General features: G+C 46.3%; 1 protein-coding gene across 4 annotated transcripts in view; it reads left to right on the top strand.

Annotated features, from left to right (window-relative positions):
• The window catches only part of LOC144822040 (scavenger receptor cysteine-rich domain-containing group B protein-like), a 346,782-nt gene that overhangs the window by 3,842 nt on the left and 319,485 nt on the right, over positions 1-23,455 (top strand). For all 4 annotated transcript variants that reach the window (XM_078679110.1, XM_078679109.1, XM_078679108.1 and 1 more), the window contains exon 2: positions 10,431-10,745. In XM_078679110.1, the coding sequence (XP_078535236.1) occupies positions 10,431-10,745 (315 nt within the window). The remainder of the gene's footprint in view (positions 1-10,430; positions 10,746-23,455) is intronic.

Raw genomic sequence — 23,455 nt, 5'->3', positions numbered from 1 at the left:
GTGGTTTAACCAGTCGATGGGGTGGGGGAGGATAAAAGTAGCCTAATGGCAGGGGTCTGATACCTGTACCAACTGGTTCTGCCCCATCCCAGAGTAGTGTATTGGCCATATTGGGACTGTTAAAGTTAACAATCACACAGTCACCGGTGATACATTTCTCCCTTCGCCCCACCCAGTCGACCCTTCTGGCAGCTATAATATTTTTCCCCACATCCAAGCTCCCACTGCTAAACTGTGTACACCATCTTCTGGTTCTGATCAGTAGATCCTGTTCTGATTCCCTCTGGTTAATGTTAAGGCGTGGAATCCCAGTTAAAATTACAACTAAAGGTGCTGCATCTGGGGGGAGATCCACTATGTTGTTCTGTCTGGCATGCCACCCACTACTTCTTCGCTCCTTAACTAGAGGATTGGCAACCCTGTCCTCAGGCACAGCCCCTGAGACTGCAATCGTATGTGCCTCCCCTTGAGATGTTATATTCCCTTTGGGTGGATTTGTGCGTGTTGTGTGGCCTTGGCTATTAGCCTGCAATGGTGAGCCCATGATTACCTCCTGACTACCAATCAATCCAGGTTTTTCATGGGCCAGCTTCCCCTCAGTGTGAGACTTCAGGTCATTTAGGCAGTTATCAATGCGTTCACATTTAAGCAGGATATTGTCTACACATTGTTTCAAAGTGTCCACTATGTCCTTTGCAATATTTACCAAAAGTGGTTCCAAACGGGATTCAAACAGTTCTTCTACCACATCTGCCAATTTAGCGGGGAAACCCTGGGTCGGTGTAATGTCTTTTTTGGGTGTGGGCGGTATGCGGGGTTTTTTCCCACGGGTTTTGGTGTTTTTTAACAAGGGTTGTTGCTGTGTTTCCGGTGATACAGCCTTACTGTTGGTTCGAGGAGGTAACTGGTTGTCCATGCAGGTGGAAAACTGGGCCGCCACAATTATGTTGGGTTCAAGTGGGATGGGACGAGCCGGTTCTGGCAGTAACAGTGATTCCGATACAACTGGGAGATCCCTATTAGCAGCACCAGCCTGGACAAGTCCCAGTTCTTTCTCCGCATTAGCAATTTCATAGTTCAAAGCCCCCACCGCAGAGGTAAGATAGGAAATAATTGAATCCGATTTTCGTGGGACTTTAGCTTTCTTACCTTCTCCGCCCTTTATTACAAGTTTGCGTTTCCCCATTTCACTGGACAGAGAGACTGGCCCTGCCCTGCCTCTTCCTGCCCCGGACGGCCACAGACGGCCCGCCCTCTGCCCGGGTTCCGCCCGGCATCGCCCGCGCGCGTCCCGCGACGCGGGAGGTGCTGCTGGTGTTTATGCACCTCCGGCCGGAAGCTGCAGGTGTCAGGAGGCGGCGTCCCGGTCCCGGTCTCACAGGGATGCTGGAAGGTGTAGTTTGGCGAGGCAAGGCAAAGCTCCTCCCCACTCGGCGGCCGGTAGCACTCGGCGGCGGGGGAGAGCGGTGAAGATCTGTGGCCCCAAGAAACAGCAGGTGCACTGCAGGTAATGCCCCAGACAGCAGCAATGACCCCCGCTCCACCGGAGGTGCTGCTGGTGTTTATGCACCTCCGGCCGGAAGCTGCAGGTGTCAGGAGGCGGCTTCCCGGTCCCGGTCTCACAGGGATGCTGGAAGGTGTAGTTTGGCGAGGCAAGGCAAAGCTCCTCCCCACTCGGCGGCCGGTAGCACTCGGCGGCGGGGGAGAGGGGTGAAGATCTGTGGCCCCAAGAAACAGCAGGTGCACTGCAGGTAATGCCCCCAGACAGCAGCAAATCAGGTGTTTGTTAAGCGCAACCTCTCACCCGTAAGGCTCTCAAGGCACTGGTGGTGGGGGGAGGTTTGCAGGTTCCTGTCCATCAAGAAGTGGGTCTGTCGAAGAGCTAGGTTTTGAGGTTTCTTGCGACGATGGGGAGCGATGTTTTCTGTCTGAGTTGGAGAGGAAGGTCGTTCCAGGCACTGGCCGCGCGGAAGAAGAAGGAGCGGCCTCCCGATCTGGTGTTTCTGGTGAGGGGGACCACGGCATAGGAGAGCCGGGCTGATCGTAGGGTCATGTGGTGTGCGTGTAATTTGAGTCGGCTGTTCAGGTACCAGAAGGAGTTATGAAAGTAGTAAGGCTCCTACTGTTCTTATGTAATAGTGCTTGGGGATAGGCAGTGGTGTGGTCTATCGTGGTGAACCATCTCACACCCTTGGTAACAGAAAGCATTTGTCTTATCTTAGGCAAAGGGAATCTGTCCACAATTATGTTCTTATTCAAATTTCTCATGTCCACACATAACCTAAGATTCCTATTTCCCTTGCGGGCAATGACTAAGGGAGATACCCATTCAGATGCATCCACTCTCTCAATGATCGCTTCAGTACACAGTTCCTCTAGCTCCCCCTTGACTTCTTCTCTAATGTCTAATGGTATGTTTCACATTTTATCTGGATTTTATGTTGGAACCCTTTAAGTTCACCTATTGCACCAGAGAAAACATCTGGATATTCTTTCAACACATTTTGCTTCAGCTCCTTATAGGTTGCACCCACAGAATGGTCTCTGGACTGTACAGATCAAGAACAATGCACAATTCACCTTGATCCCACCAACCCAGAACAGATGGACTAGGTTTTGTGACAAACAATTTACCTTCTGCTACTCTATCTTTGAAATTAAAGGTCACCACTTTCGCACCCAACATCTTAATAATTTCACCTGTGAAAAGTGTTTGGACGGGTGATTGTAGATTCTAACTTGTCTCAAGGACAAGTAAAACATTTTCTTGCCATGTCTTCTTATTAACTATTGTATAACATGAGCCTGAATCTGATGTTAACGTGACAAGCACCCTACGTATACAGATTTCACATTTGGATTTCTTCCTTAGATGGACAGATCCACAAGCTATACCATCTTCACCAATGCTCAGCATGAACATATTATTATTCTCAATGTCAGAGTCCTCAGTACTTGTGGGTGAATACTGAGTAAGCAGGTTTATGCCTTTGACTTTATGCTTCCTGCAAACCTTCAATCAATCAATCAATCAATCAATCAATCAGTGGTTTATATAGCACGCTATTCACCCATGATGGTCTCAAGGCACTGGGGGGGGCCTGGTATCAGTAGAAGAGCCAGATCTTGAGGTCCTTCCTGAACGTGTGCATGGTCGGGGAGCGTCTGATGTTTACAGGGAGCTTGTTACAGGTCTAGGCTGCGATGCAGGAGAAAGCTCTCCCTCCAGTTCTGTGTCTGCGGATGCGTGGGACCTCTGCCAGGGCAAGTTCAGTGGAGCGGAGGTTCCTCTTAGGTACGTGGAAGGATATTCTTTTGTTGAGGTATTTGGGACCTTAAAAAAATGCTATACTACACCGCACCCAGAAAATCTTCGGTTCCTAGCAGGACACTTCTTGACATTCGCCAAATGCCATTTACTATCACACTTTTAACATTTTGCTATTGATGTGGTTTGCTCACATTGGTCTTAGCTTTCCTATCCATAACTTGTTTCCTATTGACAGATTTATTTTCAATTTTGGATTTGTGTTTAGTGTACACTTTTGCAACAACGCCACTATCTTTCTACATAATAACTCTGTCAGGCCTCTCAGGTATCACAGCATTAGTGGATCTGCCTGTTAGCTCTGCTTTTTTAACTGCATCTATCACTTCTTGTAATGTAGATTCACCCATAGTCCCTAATTTATCCTCAACATTAGTATTCGCAGGACATGTTATAATTTGGTCCAATATGAGCTCATCATGTAAGTTTGCAAACCTAAATCTCAATGCCAACTTTATCAGTGCAGCCACATAGTCTTCTACAGGCTCATATTTACTTTGCTTCCTGTGAAAATACTTGTATCTGTCAACGGATACACACACCTTAGAATTAAAGTATAAGTCTAAATCCTCTAACACGTTCTTGTATGCATCAACCTGACTTTGTGCTTCAGCTTTTTTTAGTATATGGTTATACATTTTAAGACCACATGCACTTAAGTAACGTAGCAAAATATTTTTCTTCTTTTCCGATGTCAATGCCTCATCATCATCATCATCATCATCAAATGTGGAGATATAATTCTCAAAGTGTTCTTTCCACTCATTCCAGTTAAGAAGAAGTTCACCCTTGTTAGCCAAAAATGACTGTGGAGGGGATACATTCCACACATTTGCAGATGCAGTGACACAAGTAACCAAACTCCAGACTTGAGGATCGAAGGGAAAAAAGGAAATAAAAAGAAAGAGAGAAACAATCAAAGATTCTCGCTGTAATCCAGTACCTGAGTGATTCAGAGTGACTGCTGCTTAATCTGTATGATTAATATAGTGGCACCGAAGTAGCATTCCAGAGCAGAGGTTACTGGTTCAGCCGTGCAGATAGCAGCAGGAGTAATAATCTTGAGCATGCCTGTCGCTGAATGAACATACTTGTAAAAGACAAGGACTGCCAACACTCTAGTAGTAGGGCTTCATAACTTCAAGCGTGCCTGCTGCTGTAAGAGCAGGCTTGCATTTGCATAGAGCATAAAAAGTGTTTGAGAACTTCCCAAAAGATAGCCACCATAAGTGGCTCAATGTGTGCTGTGCAGGTCTATTCTGTGCCTGACGAGCTTGATGAGGTAAAGGATGAGGCTGTTGAGGTCCTCGCGCTGACTTTGTTGAAGCTGCCTCATGCGCCGGTCGTCGCAAGAACTCACTGAAAGCCGCCCAAAACTACAAAATACCATGAGGTACAGTACTTTGCTATACAGAAGGTGCTCTCTTCAGTGAGTGCTCACAGGCTTTCTCACAGTTCAACTGTAGAAGTCAACTGTTGCTGATGCTTTGCACACCACACATGCAGGTTCTCTGCAGCCACCAGGATCGTCTACGTAGATGATCATCGAAAGCGTAAGGAAAGATTCTTACACAAGCGTAGCTGCAGTAGAGTTGTATCACACTGTTGCTCCTTCTTTTACGAACACCAGTAACCGTTTTACTACATTCTCGTTCTCTCACTTCCAGCCAACCAATAACATTCCAGATCATCTTGACTACAGTCAACATTCCACTCTTAACATCCACATCAAGTTGTCATGTTCAGTGGTTGTCAGAACAAATTTGCTCCCTGGTAAGGTTAGGGGGGCTTACGGTGACACTGTGAGCTAGCTGGCCTATAGGTCAACATATTGTGAGGGGGTGTCCTGGAACCAGTTTAATCCATTCCGCACTCATGACGAGCTCAGCTCGTCATGAGTTACGACGCTCGTACGATCATGACGAGCTGAGCTCGTCATGTAACGCGGCTTTTGAAAAACGCAGCGCGCAGCGGGAAAACCGCTAGCGCGCATGCGGTTAAGCACCAAGCTCCTTGTTTATGTTGTCCAAACAATGCACCGATCGTATGTATTGGTAGAAACTACATGACACTAACAAACTCTCTAGTCCAAAACTCAAAGCTGTGACCCTCAATCCACACTCTAACCACTTTGAGGGCAGGAGGAATAATACACAGGAGAAGGCTAGAGCAGAATGATACAGCTTTCCAAATTATAGGCAGTTTAAAATGGAGGTCAGGTCTGGTTTAAAAAAGGACATATTTCTTTGAATGGCACTAATAGGCAGGTAGCTAATATTAGGTGTTCATTTTTAAGGAAACGTAAGTCAGTCTGTGATTGGTTCTGGTAAAAACCGATTTTTTTTAATGCAATCTTGGATAAGCTTTTATTTGAAAAGAGTCAACCACACCTGTTGCATTTGAGTTGGACAGTAATGCTCTGCTTCTAGAAGGTGCTGCTAACTTGTGACGTACTGGTTCATGAGGGTGTTTTAGATGAGATTGCTATGGAAACTCTGCTAAGGGAGTGTGGGGGAAGGGCATTAAACAGATCATTGTTTGTTAAAATTACAGTAGTGTACAATCATTATTTATTATGGAGGCTTTATTTACTTCTTCACATGTAAGTAATAAACATTTGAGATGATGCAAAGTATGAATAGTACAGAGCTAAATATGTTTTTGGACTCCATTGGTATGTGCAAATTAGATGCAAAGGTTACACAGAGTTCCGTGCTAAGGTGGCACAACAAATTCTCAAATATGCCCAAAACCACTACCAGATTGGGCTTGTTAACTGAAGTTGAAGAAAGTAATAAGAAATACTGACCATTGAAAAGTGAGTTAGGAAAAGTAAAACATGAAAGAGATGTTTTGATTTGCTAACGTAGACAAAGTTGGAAAGGTTGCCATCAATAGTTGCTTTGTATGAGAGTGGTATATGATTTTTGTGCTTAGTTTTTACATTTTCTCTGACACTACAGTCTAACTGACAACATAAAAAAATACCTGATCAACCAACTAAATTTACAGTTATGTGAATTGCAATGCAGTTAAAAAAATATGATTGTAAAGGTATGCATAAACATGAAGTTGGTAATTGTATGATATACATAAAAGTATTGTGAGTGTATGAGGGGATCTATGAGTGGGTAATGAGTGTGTTTTTGGTTTTATGAATGGGTGTGTATCTCTCTGTCGGTGTGTAACACTCTCAGGGAGGGACTGATACACTTATTTGGATTTATACAGAAGCGCTGGTGTTCCCAGTCAGCAATCCAGACAAGTAGCCGTTTATCATGTGTTGGGCCTGCTACTGCAGAGCCTATGTGTGTAGTTTTACTACCAGGTTGACTTGGCAATGATAACCCCTAATTAAGCCTCAAACTTTCCTTCTACTACATATAAGGCACCCCTAAATTCTGGTGTAGGTAGGCCATAGGATGGGATGCTATGTCCTTCGTAGGTAAGATATGTACTTTGAAGTTTCAGTGAACTTCCTGATCCACACACCCAGTTAAACATCCAGTATACCACCGATAATGCAACTCAACTAGTCAGTCAGACAAGCATTTACACATGCAGTCAATGTCCTTACAGCACTTATGTATCCAGCAGTAACAGAGAGCATTGACCACAGAATTATAAACGCCAACACTCAGTAAAACAGCTAGTAAGTTGTTGCTCGAATATGAATATACCTAAAGGAAGTGAAAATACAAGAGCCGTTTGGCAAAACAGGAACAAATTGATTAATTTAAAGGCAGTGGCCGGGAGTGTATCGACAGAGTGCGTCTGAAGAAAGTCTCTCACTGTACAAACTTTTGGCTGACAATATATACATCTTGTGAGGTACAAAAAAGCAATTCTACATTAACCCCCTACATGCTCGTGACGGAACCATTTCGTCACGAGCCACGGTGGTGCTGTGCTGGTGACGGAATGGTTCCGTCACGGCCCGGCCGCCGCGCCTGCGCTGCATCAATTTCGCACCTGCGCGGCGCGTTCTATTGAGCGTGTGGGGCCGTGACGGAGCCATTCCGTCACAAGCACAGCGCCACCGTGGCTCGTGACGGAGTGGTTCCGTCATGAGCATGGCGGCGCCGCGCAGCCTCCCTCCCCCTAGCGCAGCAGCGGAATTACCGCCGCGGCCAAGGGGTTAAAGGAAAAGCATTTTAGCGTTAAATAAAAATTTTGGTCATCTGATAAGTTGACACAGATGGCTCTAAACTTCTGTAAACTTAGTATATATGTTAATAAACATTTAGAAAACACTCACAAGCACTGGATAATGTGATCAGTGATGTCATTTTAGATTTCATCAGTGATGTCACTGACCATGTAATGATTAATGCAAAATATGAGGTCATAAGCAGTGCATTGCGGGGGAGTAAGTTAATGTTAGCTCAGATAACTCTAACTGCGGAATTCTATGTTTTTCTACAAGTGAAATCTGAGCTTAACTATAAGGTCCCTGCAACCTTTGTTTTTTTCACTGAATGTCTAAGGATTTTTTAATTCTATTTTCTAAAACATCCCTGTAACCTTTGTTGTTTCAGGGAATTTCTAAGGTTATCAAATTATTTTTCCTAACCATAATGTCCTGGTAACCTTTGGTTGTTTTAAGTGAATTTCTATGCTCTTTAAATAGTGATTCCTTTTGCAGAGTGGTGGACAAATAGTGTGGGGCCTCTGACCAGCTCTCAGAAACCCTGCTGTTACTGGTGGTAACAGATCTTTTTAGCCCCCAAGAACCCTCAGCATCCAAGAGAATGTCATCTCCCAAACAGTAGCACACCAGGACGTGAATTTGCAGAGAGGTGGATAAAGGCTGCAGGGCCTTAAACCATGTCTATTGTTGAAACCATCTCTCATCAACAGTGCCGTGGGGGATTTACTTGAGGTAACAAGAGGTGTTCTTGTCCCCCAAGGGCCCTCAGCATCAAAGGGGACTTCACCCCCAGCTAGTAGTGCAGCAGGTGACCCACTCAGACACTGATACAAGCAGTCAAGCAGCCACTCAGATCAGATATGTTAAATATAATATCAATTTAGTTAATTCATTTTATTTATTTAAGAGTTTTATATAGCGCTGGCTAGACCCGAAGGTATCAGAGCGCTTTACATGAGAATCAACAATGTAACAGAAAAAGATCGACAATTACATAACACATAAAACAAATAGGCAATACATTGGGAGAGGAGAGAAAGGAGAGAGAAAAGTAGTGGAGGGGGCAGGGGAGGGAGGATAAGGGAAGAGAAAACAAGGAGAGACTTAAGGAAGTCTGTCTAAAGACAGACTGGGTAGGTGACGACCAAGGAGAGAATCCACGGCCCATCTCTCCTATAGCTAAATCAAGTAGCTCCATCGGGCATCAGACTCAATAGTTCAGTCTCAGTACATTGAGAGAGGAGAGACATAAATAGAGGGAGGATGCGGGAAGAGAAAACAAGGAGAGACTAAAGGAAGTCTGTCTAAAGACAGACTGGGTAGGTGACGTCCAAGGAGGGAATCCCCGTCCTGTCTCGCCTATAGCCAGACCAGGTAGCTCCATCGGGTATCAGACAAAATAGCTAGATCTCAATTGACATGGGAAAATTCCCAGATAAACAGGGAGGGGACTAATGGCCAGGACAGGTGAGGGCAAAGGTCGATAGCAGGAAAGTGGAGAAGAGTAGAGCGGAGAGGGGTAGGGCATAGGGGGAGGAAGGAAATAAGGTCAGGAGAGACGCAGGAGGGTTTGTTGCGGCCATCATTTTAGACGTTGTCTTTTATGAAGTTACATCAGTTACAAGTAAGGTACAGTAAACAAAATCAATGTTGTATGAGTTTGTAGGAGGGTGGAGGAGCCATAGCAATGAGACGTCATGTCCGGGCCTTTGTAGATCCCTGTGTAAGCGTTGATCCGGTAGTTGGTCTCGGCCATGATGAAACCCTGCTCATGGGAGACAGCAGACATTAGTAGTACAGCTTGTATACTAATCTTACTTTTGTAGTAGGTTAATACATGTGTTTAACACTCACAAACTCTTAGAAAAAGTACACTCACTTAATGATTTTATCAGGGATGTCATTTGAGATCTCATCAGAGATTTCATGAGGTTTAAGTCCTAAAAAGCCCCCACATATCATAGAGAATTAAGTTGAATCCATACAGCAATAGCCTTGAAGCAGAAGTTAAAGGTGGGTTGTGTGTCTCATGTATTTTGTTGCTGACTGAGGATGAATCATCATCACAATTAAAGTGTTCTGTTGATGATAAGTATCATCCAAGCATAACAGGTATAAGGGACTGAGAGGCATATTATCAAGACAGGCAATAAAATTATCGCCGTTTTAGCGGCAGAAAACTGCAGCTAAAGCGTCGATAATGGGCTTCATAATATGCTCTATGGAATTCCAATTGAAGCCCATGTTAAATGTGAAGGACATCTAACATGGGCTTCTATGGGAATTCTCAAGGGTATATTATCAAGCCCATTATCGCGCTTTAGTGGCAGTTTTTTGCCGCTAAAACTGCGATAATTGTATTGCCTGTCTTGATAATATGCCCCTCCAACCCTCACGATTTAGCATTCCTTGAGTAGAGATGGAGAGCCAAGATTGAGGCAGAACAGCAACAATTTACACTTAGATTAGGCCTTCCTTTCTCCACATTCATAGTCAATCAGAAAGGTTTTTTTCTCACGGTCATATTGCACATATTTTATAACCTTACAGTTGAGATAACGCCTTAGAAGTGTGACAACATAGAGAGAATAATCGATGACCAGCGTACCTGTCAGAAAGGTTGTATTAATGCAGCCACAGTGGAAAAAAGCTGATGAGTAAAGCTGAATCCAAAGAGGTGCCCAATGTATTTATAATGGACTCTTTGTTACTGTGCATTAGATCCCATTGGACTAGTGTGTTCCTATGGGAAACGCGCAATTGCCAAGTAGAGGATGCTTCCAACACATCTGTTGGGAGACAGAAAAAAGAACATTCACATTTAAAGGGTTTATTCCCACAACAAGTCTTTTGTCACTGAAAATTATCATATTGTTTATGAAAGAGATGTTTTTTTCTCTTGGTTTCCTTTTGTTTGCATTCCTTTCCAATGCCTTTTTAATCTCTTCCCAGGTCCTGATCAGATCCGGTTGGTAAACGGCCCCTCTCTCTGTGCTGGAAGAGTAACGATCGTGCACAATGGAGTGTGGGGTAAAGTCTGTGATGACTCCTGGGATCAGAAGGAAGCGTCGGTGGTCTGCAGACAGCTTGGATGTGGAGGTGTTCAAAGCTATCAGTATAATTCATCATTCGGGGTCAGCGCTTTGCCAGTTCTGATGAGTAATGTCCAATGCCAAGGAGATGAGTCTGCCCTGTGGAAGTGTGCCCAGAGAGGCTGGAGTGTTAATACCTGTCCAACGGGGAGGAACGCTGGAGTGACCTGTGCAGGTAAGAGGTGGAACCTGTGTGTAAAAACAAACTTCCTCGCATAATGAAGACATTAATCACTTCTGTCAAAATAAAAATACAAAAATGACTTTGGGTAGCAACCATTTCATGAAGTAGGGGTGGGTAAATCATTAATGCCCTTCTTTAATTAATAAAGATAATTATTTTCTCTGGAGTCAGTGGTAAATTTACAGACCCCCTTTCCTGCCTGTGTGCTTGCTCTTACTCTTTGTATCTTTACATTTGTTATGACCACTTCAGGGGAAGGAGGGGTTGACAAGCAGCCATGGCCTGTGCAGGTAAGAGTGGTGGAACAGTGGGGCGGGTGGTGGGGGGAATTCGATAGACAATGATGAGGGAAAATTGACTATTTAATTATTTTTCCATTGTGGTTGTCTGTTGAACCCCCTACAATCCAGCCCCACCATCCCACAGCTCTTACCTGCACAGGCCGCTCCTTGTTCACTAGGAATGTATGATGTTACAATGCAAACAATTACAACGCATGCCTTTACAACATGGTGTTTACATCGCAACTACCTTTACAACACATGATTTTACAATGCATGCCATTACAACACATTTTTAGAAGCTATCCTTATAACGCATACCATTACAACGCATACCATTACAACGCGTACCATTACAACGCATAATACTTCTAGGATAACAGTGGGGTAAGTTTTGGATAGTGTAGGGGTAATAATTACTATTCCCATATACCCCCAAACCTGTACCCACACTAAAACAAAAACTTTTGTATAACTAACCTTATAATGCGTTGTAATGGCATGCATTCTAATGGAATGCGTTGTAATGGCATGCATTGTAGTGGCATGCATTGTAATGCCTGCGTTGTAATGGCCTGCCATGTAAATGCAGTCATGTAGTAATCACTCAAGCGCGAGTAATAGCATAATTTGGGTTATTTTGCAACACAAGGTAATGCATAATTAGTGAAATTACTCTGGTCACTCTGGAGTCATTAAAATTTCTCCCAAGCCTAGTTCTAAGATTGTGACTTGGAACATTCTCAACATGGCTACTACTGCAACATACTATAGAATCCACAGCTATCTGAAAAGGCCACACTTCCACTTTCCATGCCTCTAGGAAACTAGCTTAATCCCCCACGTAATCTCCTTCAATACTGCTGAAGTCTTTTGGTAGGCTTGACTTTTTCAAGTTACTCCAGCATTGTTCTCATATCGGCGGCATCTGGGGTCCGGTTTGGCACCAGGTGCTCGAGGGTGGATCCAGGGGTGGATATGTGGTCCTTGAAGATGTGCTAGACTGGATATTCATCTCAATAGTGCCAATCTTTGCCCAAAAATAAGGATTGCATATCTTTGTACACTATACCCCTCTCTCTAGTGACTAATGTACAGGTCCCCTGCATTTGGGGAGAAGACTTTAACAGTGTTCTAGATTGTATACATAATTACATTACTCCTTCTTTGGCAGGGGGTTCCTACCAAGAGCCTCCAATAATGGGCAAGGGATAATCGGGTACTTGATAATTGTCATGCACTTCCCCCTGAAAATAAAGAATACTCATTCTAATCAGGCTGTTTGCACTACACACGTATCGACTGATTTTACTATATTGAAGGGATGGCAGGGAGGGTGCTTAGTGTAGAATATTTTCTTTAACACATTTTCAGATCACTTCAAACTTAAATTCTTAAATTGCCATTTGCCTCAGGCCGCATACACATGCCAGGGCATTCACACAAGGAGACATCACCCAGAGGTGCTACATGACTCCTCATTTCATTCCACAGTCTGTGAACACATTGAGATGTACTTTAGAGAAAATGAAGGAATTTCAATGGATAATACAAGAGTGGGACACACTGTCTCTGCATTAAAACAGCATATGTGGTAAGATGGTAAGCAGGGAACTTACTGAGGCAGAGGATTAGATAGAAGAGCGGGAACTGCCATTCCAGACCAACAAGTGGACTATTCAGAGAATGACTCAGACCCGGGTGGACTACAGAGCAGACTCAGTTGCTGAGACAATCGATACTTTGTGGCTAAGCTACATGTGGAGGGTGATACAGCGGATGATATGCTAGCCTGGTTGTGGCGACCCAAGTGCCCATAGCTGTGGTCCAAAACAGAACAGGTATGATAATTGAAAAAAGAATCAACCAAAATCAGTACTGAACCCTTTACAGTGGCTATACATCCCCTGTCTGAAAAATGATTACAAAAAAATGGAACTGTGAAATGATCAATCTATAGGTCACAAGAAGGATGGTAACAAAGAGACCCTGTTTATTCTGTGTCTTATTTCTTGCAATATTTGCAAAAAAGTAAATTAATGAAAATCTATGCAAGTTTTTTTTTCTGTGTCTTGGATGACTGTATTCCTTTCTCTGGTTTACTGGGAAAATTACTGTCTATTTGTTATAAATGGCCCTTTTTACTGGGTCATGCCCACACTTTTTGCCTTCCTGCTTCTTCTTTTTACTGATCTGTTTTCTTTGGATTTAAGACTCTATTACATATAAGTCCCTCTTAAGGTAGGCCATAGCTAACCGGTAGAGCAGGGTCCTGTGTAAGTAAAGGCAGCACATATACTCTGTAGTTTTACATGTCCTGGTTGTGAAAAACTCCCAAATTTGTTTTTCAGTACTGTGAGGCCTACCCATACCACAGCTTAATATTGGGGATTCCTTGGGATTTTTTTGTTTCTTTTTGCAGAGTTTTATATAGCGCAAACTTGACCCAAAGGTATAAGTTATCAGAGAGCTTTACATAAGCACCTGTTGCATTGCAGACGGACATATTCATTTTGTGATGCACAGGGAGATTAGGTTATTACAGAATCACAGGATGTTAAGCGTCCCTTTCTGAGACTCAAACTCGGTTCCCCAGCTCTGAGGTCGACTGCTCTAGTGTTATGCTATATCTTTACCCCTTATTATGCCCAATAAGTGTAATTCCCAATTGGAAGGGGGATGATTTGCCATGTTTGGTACCCATGGATTTGCAATAATAAATTCTTTTTAATGGTAAAGTTGGATTAATGAATGTTACTTTAAAAATGCAACTTTAGGAAAGTTGGAATTGTTCTGCTCTTAAACCCTGTGTACCTGCTGCCTGTCTCCAATACACATCTGGGGTGGGTGACAGCTGAGCTTTGTGCGTTCCCTCTGGCCAGCCACACACAAAGGGAGCTTTGGTGTGACTGATGGGTCATCAACATCCTGATGGTTCTTCCTGGGCAGGATGGGCGCGAGGAGCTAGACACAGCCACACACTTGCACCTAAGTAGGCTGGGTCCTGTCACCACACAAAGGACTGTTTAACCCCCTGGAGGGTGTCTGCAGCCAGGGGAGAAAGGGAGGACCTTGGTTCACTTCTAAGCACCTCTTGAAGTCACTCCCACTTCAAAGGCACCACTGGGTATAAGAACTCGAGTTCTGAGCCTACTGACACAGTACACCTACCTGTGTCTACTCTGCCAGGAAGAAGGACTGCTATGCTGCTGCAGGACTGCCACTCTCCTAGACTGCTGCTCCGGCATAACTGCTTTTCTGCTGTGCTGAACTGCCTGATGCCTTATTTGCCTTGGTGAGACCTACACCAGTTGAGCCCTGGGTGGCTCCAAGGGCTTGCCTGCTTGCTTCCTGTTCTGATGTCTCATGGACATCAAAGACTTCTAACAACACTGCTACAGCAGCTGGACTCTGCCATCTGTGATTCCTACCCTGCTGAGTGGTGCTATTCAATACTGGGCCCTTGAAAGTGGGTTTTCTGTGCTGAAAAAGCAAAATCAATGCATTGCTGCAATTGCACAGGTCGAACCGACATGCCTCCTTTTTACGCTGACAGGTCCATTCCATGCTTAAGAATATCTCATCAATGGTTGTGGGGTTTGACGATTGACGCATCACCTTCATCATAATGGGTTCGCCGGTGACGCATCTATGGCTGCGCAGTTCAGAACCAATGTATTGTCTCAATTCAAAGGGATCAACACTGACAAATCGCCTCCTCCGCTTCCCGCTTCGGTTCTTCAACATTGACGCATCCTCCACTCAAGGTTTTGTTTTCAGTGGGACAATATTGGTATTTATATCTGCCCCGTGCTCCAGCGCGGTAGGGTGAACTTTAAGATTAGATCTGGCCAAGTGCCCCCATATAGTCCCACTTGGCGCTTTATGATTTTAAGCACTATCTGCCACATTATTCAAAAGTCGGATTTGCGGAATTCAAAGGAATCACTATTTGGTAATTGCAAATCCTTATGCATGTAGGAATATCAATACATTTTGCAATTCCTAAACATTAGCTAATAGCGATTTGGTAATTCTGAATTGCTATTACCTAATGTGACTTTATTTATTCCTATGGGCCTACAGGCCCATAGGAATGAATGGGAATGCATTAGTAAATTGCGATTACCAAATTGGTAATCGCAAATCGCAAATGCAATTGCAAGGGTGCCAGGGGGCCTAAGGCGCCCCTGATGCACCCCCCAAAAAGTTAAGTGTGCACATGTGGCACACACATATGCCCTAAGGGCATGTGTCTGCCACATGTCCCTTTGAAAAATGCACTTTTGTACATTGTGCAAAGATTGCGCAAATTACCATCAATTTTAAATTGATGGTAATTAGCATTTCCTAAATGCACACTTTGCATGTAGGAAAAGCTGGATGCATCACATTTAGGGAATCGCAAAATGCGATTCCCTAAATGCATTTGCAATTTAGGTAATCTTAAATAATTGTGATTACCTAATTTGCGAATGCTAAGACTTTGATGCATCAGAAAAGGCCTTTTTGCCCTTGCAAACCGGCCGATTCTGCGAATCGACCTTTTTGCATGGGCAAAAATGCTTGATGCATGAGTCTCTATATTTGCAGATATTCTTTAAAAATTCATAACTCAGGTTCTACATATTAATTTTTGTTGTTTTAGTCTTGTTTTTTCAATAAATTCTGGCTCTAATTTTCTATCTTGGTGTAGTATATTTTTGTATGTTGGCTTCACTGTCCTTCTGTTTTAAGTGTTGCACAAATGCTTTACTCAGTCCCTCATAAGCTAAGCCTGCTCTGAGCCAAGCTACCAGGGTGAGTACAGGTTTATTAAGGGTGTGTATCTGAGTTACCCTGACTAGGATAGTGGTCACAATTTGAACTTGGTGCATACCTCTGACGAATAGAGATCCGATTTATAACAGTATTCCAATCACATCAGTTCAATTAGTGACAGTCCTATGCCTTTGCTTGCAGCTTCTAGATGCAATACCACCTCTTAGAGCCCAACAGATTATGGGCTGTTGAAGGATGGACTTTATACTGTCTCTCATATTTAGATACAATATGCTGTAAGGGACAGTACATAACTATTGACCCCACAGCCTAGGAGAAAACCCTTAGCTTTTTTGTTTTCCAAAGTCCCACATACCCAGCCCATAGTTTATCTTCCTTCAGTCATGAGATTGGAATTAAATGTCTGAATTATACTGTGTTGGTCACTTCATAGGAAACCCTATGTAATTGTTTATATTTTGAGAAAGTCACCCTAAATCATAGATGCTCTATGTCACTGGTATACACAAATTCAAGGTTTGGTTTGTGCTTTAAATAATCATTGTGCTTAGTTGTTTTAGTCTTATTTGTTTAATTGAACTGAACTGGTATACTCAATCCAGAATTTGCTGCAGGCAAAGATGTGTAATAGGGAACCTTCTGGTTATCCTATGGCACATGACCCTAGTACCTTTCCATGGCTTTGTAAGTAATATCAAGAATCTAGATTTAGTTAATTAAACAGCTGTAACTAGTCTTGCAAATGGTCTAATCATCTCTATCATTAGTCACCTCTGCAGGTTCACATAAATAATTAGAAGCATTTGTGGAGCTCGAGACAGTTCAATAGCGGGCCTCCCAAGTCGCTGTGCCTTAGTCCAGAGTGTACGAGAGTGGCTTTTAGCATTAAGGGCAGCATGTTGCAAAACCACGGGCTTTGTGACCACTAAAGTGCTTAGCATTATATAAAAACCCTTTTTATGAGTTGGAAAATTGTTCTGACTTTCTTATTTGGAAAGCAATCTATTGATAATTTGAGTGGTAACTAATCACCAAAGCGAAGGAGTCCACTGAGGACCTTTTCCCTTTGTGAATCATGTTGGCAGCCTCAAGGGAAGAAGTTTTCCAAAAACAAAAATCTTTTTTAGTTTTTTTTATGAACACTGGCTGGTTTAAAAAACAAGTTTGCAGGGACATTTGGAATGCAGTCATAGAGATTATGTTGTGCTGTCCCTTGATGGTTACCATCACTGTAAGCCAATCACAGAGAATATAGTTAATATATAATAATATATACCCTTCCACGCTTATGGTGGACAAAATGATTCACCACCCCCTTTTCTGAATCGTTTTTGGCCACTATAGGTGTGGCAGGGTATACTCAGACATGAGTCCCTTGCTCACTGCTCCATCAGGATTCAAGCAAGCCGGGCCGACGAGGCTGAAATGCCAGAAACCGGTCCCCGGTAGCTTGTATCCTTTCTGGTGAAGAATTGGCTTGGTAGTTTGGTCTGCCCTGTTCCCATGATGCACTGGGCCAGGGACAGACTAATTTGCATATAGCCAGGTTCTGAGCTGGGATGGGGCAGTGAGCTAAATAACGGTGATGGATCAAGCCCTGATCTGTGGACTGGGTTAGAATGGTCTGCTTAATTCAGACACTCTGTTCATCACCACCCCCTTTTCTGAATCGTATATAATTTGTAAGCACTTTTTCTGAATGACATCATAATACATCAGTACCCTAATGTTCATAAGAAGATGGCTGTGCGAAGCTCACTCACAGACCCTTCTCCTGCTGGAGCTGCAGCTTCACCAGCCACCGAACACCTGCATGTCCTGCCCCCCACCAGGGCAGGTCGCAACCAGATGCATACTACTCAACACCTACTTTGTCCACAAGCACGCTGTCAAACTCTGGGACCTACTCGACTCATCCTCCCCAGATAGTGTCTTCCTGACAGAGACCTGGAAAAACCCCTCCTCTGTGCCCAACATTGCCATAGCCATCCCGGAGGGCTGCAAGATCACCCGCTCCAACAGACCGGAGTAGGAATCGCCATCATCCACCGGAATACCATCAGAATCTCGACTAGCACCGAAGACACCTGCAGCACCGCCGAACACCTGCACTTCAAGATCCACATTGATCCCAACACCAACCTCAGAGGATCACTCGTTTACAGACCACCCGGACCCAGGCGACAGTTCAGCAACTCCATCACAGACATTGTCAACTCGTCCGCCCTGGCCTCCACAGACTACATCCTCCTCGGGGACCGGAACTTCCACCTTGAGAACGCCAACGCCAACAACGGCAACACAACCACCACGCTAGACAACCTCCCAATCCTCGGACTCAAAAAGCTTGTCACAACACCCACCCACTCTGCCGGACACACGCTCATGCCCATCTTTTCCGCCAGCAACCACGTCACCTTCAGCCACACCACCGACCTCCACTTGACTGACCACCGCTACATCCACTTCTCCTTTGAGAAACACACCACGCACAACCACACTCAGTGATTCCACCACTGTAGCTGGAACAAGGTCACTGAATACCAGCTAATCACCACCCTCGCACAAGACCTACCAAACAACCCCACCGACACTGACACAGCCGCCCGCAACCTGACACAATAGATTGACGACTGCACCAAAACTCTTGCCTGATCAAGACACCCTCAAACAGAAGCACCAACAGAAGGGCCAGCTGGTTCACCACCGACCTGCAGGCATCCAAACAGACCTGCCGAAGACTTGAGAAGAAGTGGCGCCACAAACAGAAACCGGACAACCGCGCTGCCCTCAAGAATGCCGGCCACAAGCACCACCAACTCATTCGACCTGCCAAAAGGACCTCCTTCAATTAACACATCAACAACAACACGCACAACAGCAAAGAGCTCTTCAACATCGTCAAGGAACTCACCAACCCCAACTCCAGCTCCAGCTGCAACAAAACCCGACCATCATAAGACCTCTGCGTCTCCCTAGCCAGCTTCTTTCACCACAATATCACAGACATCCATGACAGCTTCAACACCCAGACCCCCCGACAGCTGCCGACACCTCAAACTCACCGCCCCCCAGCCACACTGGTCTCCTGCTCTCCTGGAACAACGTCACTGACAACGACACCATCAAAATCATGAACACCATCCGCTACGGTTTGCCATCCGACCCCTGCCCCCACCATATCTTCAACAAAGCAAGCTCCATCATCGCACCACAACTCCGTAAGATCCTCAACTGATCCTTCAAGACCACCGTATTCCCGGATAGCAGGAAACACGCCAGGATCAACACCCTACTCAAGAAACCCAAGGCAGACCCAAAGGACCTCAAGAACTTCCGGACCATCTCCCTGCTCCGGTCCCCAGTGAAAAGGCATTGAGAAGATTGTCAACAGGCAACTGACCCACTTCCTCAAGAAGAACAACACCCTGGACTCATCGCAATCCGGATCCCGCAGCAACCACAGCACTGAAACTGCCCTCATCGCCGCCACCGATGACATCTGGACCCTGCTTGACAACAGCAAAACCGTGGCACTCATCCTCCTGGACCTCTCGGCCACCTTCAACACCGTCTGCCATTACATCCTATGCACACGCCTCCACAAGGCGGGTATCCATGACAAAGCCCTGGACTGGCAGAACCCAGAGAGTCCGCCTCCCTCTATTCTGATTCAAAGCCACCATGATCACCTGCGGCGTACCCCAAAGATCATCCCTCAGCCCGACTCTCTTTAACATCTACATGGCACCGCTCGCCAACATCATCCGATCACATTACCTCAACATCTTCTCATATGCCGACAACATCCTCGGCTCCATCCCATCCACCTGGGACGACTCCTGGTGGCTGGCAACCCTGGGAGCTGCACCGACACCCACCGACCACGCACGCCACCTGGGGTTCATCATTGACTCATCACTATCAATGACGCAGCAAGTCAACGCCGTCTCCTCCTGCTTCAACACCCTCTGCATGCTTCGTAAGATCTACAGATGGATCCCCACGGGAACCAGAAGGACGGTCACCCAGGCCCTCGTCAGCAGCAGGCTGGGCTATGGCAACACCCTCTATGTGGGAACCACGGCCAAACTCCAGAAAAGACCTTAACGCATACAGAACGCTCCACACGCCTTATGCTCGACATCTCCGGCCACAGCCACATCACAGCCCACCTGAGAGACCTGCAGTGGCTCCCCCTCAACAAGAGGTTCACCTTCAAGCTCCTCACCCACGCTCACAAAGCGCTCCACAATGCCGGACCAGCATACCTCAACATATGACTCACTTTCTATACCCCGAACCGCCAGGTTCCCTATGCTGACCTAGCCACCATTCCACACATCCCCGAACTACCACCGGTGGCAGAGCATTCTCCCACATCACCGCCAAGACATGGAACACCCTCCTCATCCACCTGCGACAGACTCTGGACCTGCTGACCTTCAGAAGACTTTCCAAGACCTGGCTGTTCGAGCAGTATCAGTACTCCCCCCTCCTCCTTAGTGCCTTGAGACCCTCAAGGGTGAGTAGTGCGTTCCACAAATGCTCATTGATTGATTGATTGATTGATGCCAATTGTGTTCACTCCTTGTTTGAAGTTCTACCTGCTGAAATCTGCATTAGGGATAATAAAACAAAATTGAAGCTGTTTAGACAAGAGCATGGTAAATAGTGAAGTTCCTCTGCTGGCTGCATAGCTATTGGTCAAGTTATACATACTGCCTATTAATTATCCTGCCACTAGGTAATTAATGACGTTTCTATTCAAGTTATTTGCGAGGCCACCAGCAATGCAGTACATCATGTCAAATATTTCGGCAGATGCTGGATAAATATTGAAATGTCTTTGTTTCATGCCAAGACCACTCACTCATTGTCAGTGAAATTTCTCTCCCACCCTCGCAGCTCCACCATTAAGTGAGGTGCCCCTGCCCCTGCACTCTTGAGTGTTGGTGATCGAGGCCCTCCTCCACCCGCAGGTTTCCCTGCGTCTCATCCCTGGTGGTCCAGTGGACCTCTGTCTCCTTTCTCTCACTCTGCTCCTTCACTCGTTTTTCTAATCTTTCTATCTTTCACCTTTCTGCACCTTTCTGCATCTCTGCTCTTTTGTGCCTTATTTCTGCCCATTTTCCCTTTCTCTCCCTCTGCTCCTTCACTCATTTTTCTCTCGTTTTTCTACCCTTTCTATCTTTCACCTTTCTGCACCTCTGCTCTGTTGTGCCTTATTTCTGCCCATTTTCCCTTTCTCTCCCTCTGCTCCTTCACTCGTTTTCCTACCCTTTCTATCTTTCACCTTTCTGCTCTTTTCTGCATCTCTGCTCTTTTGTGCCTTATTTCTGCTTATTTTCCCTTTTTCTTTATCCCTTCTTTCTTCCTCCCTCTACCTTTCCCCGCCGCTGCTGCCCCCGCTCCCGCCTCCCAGCTGTCCAGCCCTCCCCGACCCCTATTTAATGGCGGCCACTGCGCGGCGCGCCGCTGGTGCACCGAAGGCGCATCAAAGGTAAGCACGTCTGCGCCCGTCTGTGACACGTCCACGACCAGCACCAGGAACCCTGGACCTCCGCCCCGCCAACGCTACGACCCAGCAGCACTCCACGCACAACCCAGGCTGCAACAACAACTGCAAGCTAGCATCACCAGCCGGCACCCATGGACCCTTCAGCTGTCACCGCTGCCGGCACACCTGCAGCACCGCCAAGAACATGGATCCAGCACAACCCGCCCACAAGAACACAACCGAACCGAAGACCCTGCAATGCATCCTCCTCAACGTCCGATTCCTCCACAAACACGCCACAGAAATCTGGGACCTACTTGACAGCACCACCCCGGACGTAGCATTCTTCACCGAAACCTGGACCAACACCACCTCGGGACCGGACATCGCGATCGCCATCCCCCAAGGATACAAGATCTCCAGGAAGGACCGCCCCACCCACCCAGGAGGAGGAATCACCATCATCCACAAATCCAGCCTCCGCCTGAGCACACTCCCTGATGAGTCCACAGAACTGATGGAACACCTTCACTTCAAGATACTGGCCAGCCCCACCGCCGCCCTCCGAGGAACTCTCATCTACCGACCCCCTGGACCCCGCGGACCCTTCGCCAACTTCACCACGGACATTATCTCCCCACAGGCCATCGCATCCACCAACTACACCCTGCTGGGAGACCTCAACTTCTACCTCGACAATCAACTGGACCCCAACACCACATGCCTCCTGGACAACCTCCACAACATTGGACTCTGCCAGATCGTGACCGAGCCCACGCACTCAGCAGGACACACCCTCGACCCCCTCTTCACTATAGGAAACTCCATCACCTTCAGCCACACCACCGAACTCCCATGGACCGACCATCGTTGCGTCCACTTCACCTTCAGAACACCCACCATCCACAGACACCAGCACCTGCTTCCACAAAGAAACTGGACCAAAATCACCGACGACCAGCTCACCTCCTCACTCAACAACTCCACCCCAACCATCGCGGAAAACGACGACCCCAACACTGCAGCCCGAACCCTGCATAGATGGATCTCGGACAGCACCAACACCATAGCCCCCCTCAAGAAAAACAACAATACCCGTGCCAAGAAAGCCAGATGGTTTACCACCGAACTTCGAGAATCCAGGCGCACATGCCGCCGCCTCGAAAAGGCCTGGAGAAACACCAAATCCACAGAAGCCCACAACAACTTCAGAGCCGCCACCAACGCCCACCATCAACTCATCAGAGAAACGAGGAAAAAAGCGATTGAAGACAAAATCTCCACCCACGCACACAACAGTAAGGAACTCTTCAGCATCATCAAGGAGTTCGCCCAACCCACCAGCGAGTCTACCGACATCCCTCCCTCACAAGACCTCTGCAACAAACTCAGTACATTTTTCCACCACAAAATCAAGAGCATCTATGACAACTTCGACGAAGACAACCAACACACTGAACCCTCACCAACCACCCCGACACCCGGAAACCAGCGATTGATGACTGGACAGCCCTCACCACCGAAGACACACTGAAGACAATGAAGTCAATCCACTCAGGGGCCCCCACGGACCCCTGCCCCACCACATCTTCAACAGAGCGGCCGACACCATCGCACCCATGTTCCGCCACACCATCAACCGCTCCCTGGCGACTGCCTCGTTCCCCGACGACTGGAAACACGCCGAGGTGAACCCCCTCCTAAAGAAACCCTCAGCGGACCCCACCGACCTCAAAAACTACAGACCCGTCTCCCTGCTCCCGTTCCCAGCGAAAGTCATCGAGAAAGCCATCAACAGCCAACTCGCGACATTCATTGAAGAACACAACATCCTCGACTCCTCCCAATCCGGCTTCAGAAAAAAACACAGTACGGAACCCACCCTCCTCCCTGCAACAGATGACATCCACACCCTACTGGACAAAGGAGAAACAGTAGCCCTCATCCTCCCCGACGTATCAGCGGCGTTCGACACAGTCTCCCACCGCACCCTAATACGCAGACTCTATGAAGCAGGAATCCAGGACAAGGCCCTCGACTGGATCTGCTCCTTCCTCTCTGGCAGGACGCAGCGGGTCAGACTCCCCCCTTTCCTCTCGGACCCCACACCTACCACCTGCGGAGTCCCCCAGGGCTCC

This window comes from Lissotriton helveticus, chromosome 3_1 (assembly GCF_964261635.1).
Source record: "Lissotriton helveticus chromosome 3_1, aLisHel1.1, whole genome shotgun sequence".
NCBI classification, from domain to species: Eukaryota; Metazoa; Chordata; class Amphibia; order Caudata; family Salamandridae; genus Lissotriton; species Lissotriton helveticus.
The sequence above is the reverse complement of the archived record's forward strand: the minus strand, read 5'-3'. Positions and strand labels throughout refer to the sequence as shown.